Source organism: Zosterops lateralis (genome assembly GCF_965231275.1).
Source record: "Zosterops lateralis genome assembly, chromosome: 15".
In the NCBI taxonomy this organism is placed as follows: Eukaryota; Metazoa; Chordata; class Aves; order Passeriformes; family Zosteropidae; genus Zosterops; species Zosterops lateralis.
In genome coordinates this window covers 16,028,924-16,037,006 of record NC_139775.1, presented here as the reverse complement: position 1 = coordinate 16,037,006, position 8,083 = coordinate 16,028,924, and the positions used below count along the sequence as shown (strand labels likewise).

Below are 8,083 nucleotides of genomic sequence, written 5' to 3'. Positions count from 1 at the left end.
TAAACTCAAAGGGGGTTGGTGCTGGAACAAGTGCTGGAGTAACCACACTTATGGTTAAGAAGCAAGTACAAAATCCTGTACTTGCTCCTTCATGGAAGAAGCTTGCTTAAAAGCCAGCTATTCCTGTTTGACGTCCCACAGTCTACCTCCAAATTACTAGCAAATAAACTTCATTTCTGATTTGAAGAAGACTTGTGACATACTTTCCTTAAAGTCTCATGTACAGAAGGCCTGAAAATGTATGTGAAATTTTTCAGACCATAAAATTCACCGATGTATCTATGGTGAAATACAGTATTGACCAATTTATAAAAGGAGGCATCTACAGCACACAATGAAATAACAAAATACAGAGGTTTATTGATAACTGCATGTTCTGTCATTTGATTTCCAACCCTCTGTCCCAGAGAATGCTCAGATTAATCTTACTTGAACAGTTGAAAACATTGTTTAGATTGCAAAGAAAGAAAGGCAAGAAAATTAATATAGTTTAACTAATTTAAGGCCTAGTTAGAAGTTGCTCTTTAAGACAGGCACTGAAGCCAATGCACATCAGGTACTAAAAAGATGCCAAATGCTTGGTATTGCAGATAGCATCAGCTACACCACAGCCTGCAATGTAGGAAGCAGCCTCTGGTTGACTTTTCAACGTGACAGCTTCCTGTCAAGTACTGGAACAAGGAACTGAAATGGCTCATGTGTCTGAGGGTCAGCCAGAAGCTGGATGGCACAGACTCAGGAAGAGCTGCTAGGAAATACATGTTGGGAAGTAACATAAGTTCATTCCAGGGTTGCAGTTTGAACTACTGCCTTTTCTTCCAGAGGGGAAAATTAACAGGCAGCTCTGAACCAATCTGAAAGGTACAAAGGCATTTAAATGCCTACTTTCAATGGCTGTGTCTATTCTAGCACTGTCCCACAGTATTTGAAAAGGCAACTAAGTCTTAAAGCAATCACCCACCGCTGCTGACACAAGGGAACTGCATGGCCTAGGAAGCATTTAGGACCACAGAGAGGTTTAGCACCTGGCCCAGCATCCCGTCTCAATGGCAGCAGTTCCCAGGGAATGTGGGCTACAACAGCAGGGGATGTACACAATAAGGCCACTTGTTCTTTGGTGTACCTGAACAACTCCTGTTTGGTATGTCAGATTTAAAAGGTCAGCATTCAATATATTTAAGAGTAAGCACCTAGAGTTAACATTCATATATCAAAGCTCTGGATATGACCATAAAATCCATTCAGAGAACAAACCTCTCCCAAAAAATCTGTGCAAAACATGCACATCTTCCAAACATGATTTATGACAGATTTTAGTAATACAAACCTTCTGTTTGTGCTGGCTTTGTTTTTCCAACTAAGGTAATCTACAGCAGAATCAACTACAGCTCTAGGTTGGGGAGAAGTCACATAATTCTCCCAACCTTACCAACAAAAATCTGAGACAGTCAAAGGCAAAGATAAGGCTGATGGAAGACAGCTGAATTCACTAACAGACTCAGCACGAGCAAAACCAGCAGGAAATGCACTGTGGTGGAGACAGACGAACAGTCCTGGTTTCCATAGGAAGCCAAGTGAAAACCTGTGTTGAAGCTAAACCCTTTCTACACAGGCTGGGTCAAAGTGACCTGGCTGACACCTCCGCATATTCTCCATGGTAACTGTAAACTTCCAAGTTGCCTCTCTTCAAGGAGTATCAAAAAACCATATTGTTTGCACCCAGATCTTTACCAGAAAACATACAAGCACTCAACTAGAAGCACATGCATGAAACAGCATGTTGGACTGCCACATGAAGAGCTAGTCACAGTAATCAGCAAATTACTACAGGCATCCAAAAGACAATACCTGGGGAGGGGAAGACCACCCCAAACTCACAAACATATGATGGTTTATGAGTATAAAAGAAACTTCCAGCATATTTTGTCCTTGTATCAGCAATCATGTGCTGCAAGCAAGAAAGGAGAAAAAGAAGCAATGACTGAAGACACTCTTAACCCTGGCAGCACTACATGAATAGGTTCCAGTGGAACATATTTATATTCACATGACTGCAAGTCAGCTCATGCTGTGAAGCTGCATCCCAATGCCCAGGGGAAAGCCCAGCCTACCTGCTGTACTTCAGAATCTTCAGGTGTGACCTCCAGGACCATTCCCATTCACAATGTTTGACATGTGCAATCAGGCTTATCCATAGAGTCAACAAGAGCGTCCTGAGCCACAAGCTAGCTAAGAACCTAACAGTCTGAGGAACTCACCACTAAGTAGCACTAATTTTTCACAAAGTTACACTAATGTCCAGCTCTGCCACCCACCCAGGCAGGCCAATACTCACATCTTCACAAGGCACCCATTCCCTCCCCAGCCCTTCCTCCCCAAATCACCAGATTATCTTTCCTACGCACTCTAACATAACCCTCATCCATCTGCCTAATAATCTATTCACAAGCAATCGTGTATAAACTGACCTCGCCAGCACAGACAAGTTTCTCCATTAGTGACACAATGACCCTAATAGAAAGCAATGCTGGATTTTCCCCCTGGTGGATTGAGGACTTTGTTGTGTGAGCGTGGCCTTGGCCCTAGTCGGGGTTCGTGATTGTCTATCTTGGGTTCTGGCTCCTTGCATTGCTCCTCTTTGCCCGGAGTTTTTTTCTCGCCTCCATCTTCCAGGTGTGGTTTGATATTTTCTGTAGCTGCATTAAAGAAAACAGATTAGATCATCAGATTGCTCCCTATTCTGGAGTGTACAAAGTGCCTCATCTTGTGTCGGCTGCGTTATTTCCCACATCTCTCATCCACAGCACACCACAGTTTCTCATTACCTGTTCATTTTTCCTGAAGGAAACATGTGCCAAGAAAAGAATTTCACTTTTCACAACAATTCCTCTCTTCCTTCAGTAATCTTTCTAACAAGGATATGAAGACTGAACAATACACCTTCAGAATTATTTTTGGCAGCTGCAGGCAATTAAGAGATACAACATACCAATCAATCCTTTTATACTAAGCTTGAAAGAAGGGTTCCCATCAGTCTTTAAACAATTAGCTGAGCAATAATACATTTAGTCAGTCAGCTGTTTATTATTTACAACTACAGAAGGCCAAAAATAGCCATTTGAAGGAGATGGCAAGAGAGGAAGAAGTAACCTGATGTTTTGCCGTATAGAGATTCCATACATATCTGTACATACACACATGGTATTGAGGCAAGTCTAAATACACATGATTCACGCCTCTGTTCTCCTCAATAAGAGGAAGAGAACCATTTCCCTGAGACAAGTGATCAGATTTCTGACTAAACTTTTAGTCATATTATCCTAAAAACATGAGACTAAGGCTAGTGTTTAAGCAGAAGCACAAGAAATTTCCTCATAGCTTATATTCCCAAAGAGAACAAAGAAAATAATTTCTCTTGCTGACCTTCCAGCTTCTTTGGTGTTTCCTCTTCTTTCAAGACAATGTGATCCTGCAAAGCAATCATAAATTATCTTAGTGTATTATTCTCAAACAGCAAGTCTGTCACAAAATCCTTCTGGAAGTTTTGCTTCATTTCTAAGTTTATAGATCACTGATCTAAAACAAGCTGTGTGCACCCCTTCGTCCTCTCCACTTCTACAGAACCCCAAAAGCAGGGGTACAAATCTATTATTTTATGGCAAGGTGGACATCTAAGACAATTCATTGAAACATGGATGGAGAGGCTACATTAGGTCATCGAAATGGTAAGCACCCAAAATAACGAGCTATCAAAGAGACTTTGGGAATAACTGTCTAACTTAAAGTCACTCCGTGCATATTCAGTTCTGTTCTTAGGCAGAGCACAGGCTCATGAGAGAGCACAACAGGACCCTGGAGCTGCTGGCTTCTTCATCTGACAGCAACAGAAGTACAAATACCTTGGGTTTGTTTGGGTGTGCTCGCACAACGCTGGGAGAAACAGGAGACCCAAAAATATCGCTGGTTTTCCCACCAGGTGGATTCATGCGTGGACGAGGCTGAGCAGAACCAGAGTCCTCAAAAATGCCACTTTCTTTTCCTCCTGCAAGGTAGTTGTCAAGACTTTTTTTCTAGATTAGTTTTATCAGACAATATTAAAAAAAAAAAAAAAAAAAAGTGTGTGTATATATATATATATATAAAATTCAAGGACTCCTACAGTCCTGCTGCCTAGGGACTTTGTCATATTTGCCTAGTTAAAATCCTTTGTTACAATTCACTTGCAGATCTCAAATTGAGCTAAGTGCTGATACAGCTCTACAATAGAAGCAGTCTCCTTTCATCATTTTTTAGAACCTCATTTTGGAAAGAATTAAGACATGAATGATGTGCTAAAAGGTCTGTGAACGTGCAGATCACTAAAATATTCATATATTCAGAAGTCTGAAGAGATTTGTTGTTCAAACCTACTTAGTATATAAAAATGCAACTTAAAAAGATGGATCTCAGTGTTCCAGTGTAGGAACACAAAACCATTCCATCCTGCAGTTCAGAGTCCAGTCACACAGAAAGAGGGGGCAGCTTTTACCTGGAGGGTTTGTTCTTTTTGGAATGTTCTGAGGTTGTTCTGATGCTCCAAAGATATTGGATGCCATCCGGTGTGGCCTGCTTGAAGAAGACACTTCTTCTGTACTCCCAAAGAGATCACTAGAGCCTCCCCCTGGGGGCTTCAACACCCTATATCACAGAATGAGAAACAAGATACAAAAGTTCATTTAAAATTTATAGCATTCAACATGTTTGATGTCCCCTTCCCATTCTCTCCTTGTATGTAAAATAATAATCATGCAAAATAATGTCTTGATTCTACATACACAAAGTGGATTTACCACCTCAGTTTCAAGAACTCTGAAATGCTGGGAACCTTCCAAGCATTACATAAACTTTCAAATGGCAGTGACACCAGGTTAATAAAATTCAAACTAACACAAAGTCAGATAACTAAGTCATTCACACGAATTACCAAAAAATAACTTTGAAATACAGCAACAAAATCTGTCATCTGATGCCAACAAAGAGGACAGGGCTTTGCACTTGTTCCCTCCAACCAAAGATGTGGGAGTTATTTTCTCATGTGTAGGCTCCAGAGCACTGCTGGCCTCCCTGTACTACCGCATACTCAGTTCTAGAGCAGTAAGAACATGCAGGTCTCCCACACCAAATAAGAAAATCAGATTTCACCTGTAAATCCTACCAAAGGAAAACAGCACACTAAACTCAGCCAGCCAAGATGAGCTGCTTTAACAGAGTACACAGAAATTTAACATACACTGTAGAGTAACTTTAGTTTATACTTTATAGGCATTTTAGTTTACATCAGTATTATGCTGGTTTATATAGAGACATTTTTGTTTCTTGTAGCCAGGTCGGTTGGGTCTTTCTTCCTTTGGGAGGGTGTGGTTTTATTCTTTCAAACTGTGAAAAAAACAATCCTTTGTCTTCTACAAAATCTAAATCTGCCCTATTCCCCCTCCCCTCCAGCAGACCAGAAGTTTGTGAACTCCTCTGAAGCAGCTAAATCAAGAGCCCTATTCTGCAAGTTTAAAAGCCCCTACTAATTGCTTTGTTCTCTTCTGGCAGATTTGAAGAATTTTAATTTGTTTTTCTGATCTTTTTTTAATCCCCTACATTCTAACACACTTGAATTTGAATGCCCTTTCCTCATTAAGCCTTTCAGCCCACCTATGTAAGGCTTATCCACTACTTCAAGATGCCCTCTACGTATTTTTTTTTTTTTAATCCTGCCTGAAAGTTAAACCCTGAAGTTTTACCAGTTTTCAGACTGTTCTAACACAGCAGGTAAGAGCTGCATTATACGTAAGAGACTAGCAGCAAGCAGTGCTGAGGTTTGGAACCTCGGGCTCGAAAACAAGACCAGAGGTCCCGGGGTGCTCCTGCTGTGGGATCAACAGAGACTCGTGGCTCATTAAACAGCTCCCTCCATGCAAACACCAAGCTGTGTTATGCAGACACGCTCCTGATCTGAAAGTTCCACCACACTCTGCAGCGGCCCCGATGGGAGTAGAGGAACAGGAGTATTACATTTCCAAGATGGTTAATTTTACCATTGTCAGCTCTTTGCAGTAGTTATGAAACTACTCATGCACAGGATAGATAGAGAGTATGTTAATACAATCCATCTTTATAACAGCAGAATGACACAGCTCTGTCCTGCTTGGCTTTTAAAAGCTCTTAGACACGCGGTTCCATGTTTGATTTTGAAAAAGCAAAACTTGCTTAAAAATACAAAGTGTCATTGTTAAAGTTTAATAAACTAAAACTAGGCAGTTAATTCGATTCAGCAAACTAGTTGCTTGCTCTATCACTGTGCACATTAACAGGATCACTAGAAACACATTTCATTGGACAATTAAGTGAAAGCTTTCACTTAAAACCTTCTTAGCACCGTTTATTTTAACGGTAATACCCCTGTATTATGAAGTTTTCAAAATATAAACACTTGTGTATAATTTCCGAGGCAAGATTTTCACACTAGGAAGGACTTTTTCCTCCCACTTCCACAGCTAGTGGTGGTTGCTTGCAGGGATTTGAAGTTAGGCTCAGTTTTATTTAGAGCAACTTCTACATACCAAGAACTGCAAAAATTTGCATTCTCACTAAACAAAATTTTGTTCAGGGAATGAACAGAGTGAGCTGTGTCTTTAAACCGTGCACTTCTGCCGTCGATGGCCCGGGCCATCAGTCAATACAGCAAACGCCTCAGAGCTGTCAAGGCGCTCAAAGAATCCTGCGGTGCTGCCAGGGCTCTGGTACAGGCTGTGAGTGTCCCCAGCCCTCTCCCGGCACCGCAAACACACCCCCACGGCTGTAGGGCCACCCTGGCTCCTGTAACCAACGCGCTGCGATGTCTGCCCGGAAACCCAGCTGAGGCGTTAGACGTGGTTTCCAGATTTCTGTGAGAACAGACACTTCTCAGAGACTACACGAAGGACAGAGCATCCTCAAAAGTCTTCTAAAACCAAGTCTCGGCTTTGAGCGACTGCATTGCTGGAAAACTTAAAGCATTCTTAGACAATTTCGACACTCTTCTTCCCTTCCCGTGTGCGACAGCCTCACAGATGGATAAATCACTGCGGTATTCAGGGTGTCTGCCCTCCTCCAAACAAAGCAATATACTTCAACTTCGTAGGGCGAAAACGAGCCGGCATTCGCTTCTGCAGGCGTTTGTGGTGAATCCTCCCCCTCACAGCTTCGCAGACAGTAACTCGCCCTGGCTCCCCGTGTAGAAGCACGGAAGGAGAAGGCGCTCCCCGGCCCCAGGCCCGCCTCCCCTCGCAGGAGTCCCTGCAGGAGCTCCGGGGCTGGGCTGGGAGCGGCACCCCTGGGTGTCCCGGCCCACCGGGGTGTCCCGGCCCTGGGCTCTCCCCGTGCGCCCCAGCGCGGCCCCAGCCCGGGCAGCACCCACGGGGGTCACTCCCCGCCCGGCCTGGGGGCGCGGGACAGCTCACCTGAGGCACGCCGGCCTCTCTCCGGCGGTGCGGGACGTGTGGGGCTGCGCCTCCCCCGCCGCGGCGAGCAGGCCCCTGAGGGGGGACCATCTCCCCGGCCAGAGCCCACACCCCCGGCTCGCCCCGCTCTCCCCAGCGCGGCCCTCCCCGCACCTCCTGCCCCCGAACAAAGCCCTGCCGAGGACTCTGCGCCGCTTCCCCCCGCCCCACCGAGCGCCCCACGCTGCCCCACCTGGAGCTGGGCTTGGCCGGCTCGGCCTCCGCGCCCTGGAACATGGTGGGCCTCGGCAGCTCCGCTCCGCAGCCCCGCTCCGACCGCGCCGCAGGGAGAGCCGTCCGCCCCGCCTTGCCCGGCCATTGGCCCATTTAGCTGCCCATCCTGAGGAGAAGCCTATCGCACGCAGCCCACCCGCGCGAAATCCCGCCTGCCCGGCCAGCCTCGCAGAGGGAGGGAAGCTTAAAACGACCCGCGTCGGCGCTCATCCTGGATGCTTTCCATTGGTTTCGCTGCCCGTCCGTCAGAGGGAACTGCACAGGCATTGGCTGGAGGAAGGGCGGGGCGAGCAGCTGATGGGCATTTAAAGGGCCGGGGCGGGGCAGGGATACGTTGTGTG

General features: G+C 45.1%; 1 protein-coding gene across 1 annotated transcript; it reads right to left on the bottom strand.

The window, feature by feature from the left end:
- Positions 1-224: 224 nt before the first annotated feature.
- Positions 225-7,795, bottom strand: JPT2 (Jupiter microtubule associated homolog 2). The gene is made up of 5 exons (XM_083872377.1): positions 7,702-7,795; positions 4,529-4,677; positions 3,900-4,042; positions 3,424-3,469; positions 225-2,696 (listed from the first exon to the last, which is right to left on the bottom strand). Exons 1-5 carry the CDS (start codon positions 7,743-7,745, stop codon positions 2,512-2,514), a joined length of 567 nt encoding a protein of 188 aa, XP_083728503.1. The 5' UTR covers positions 7,746-7,795; the 3' UTR covers positions 225-2,511.
- Positions 7,796-8,083: the final 288 nt, after the last annotated feature.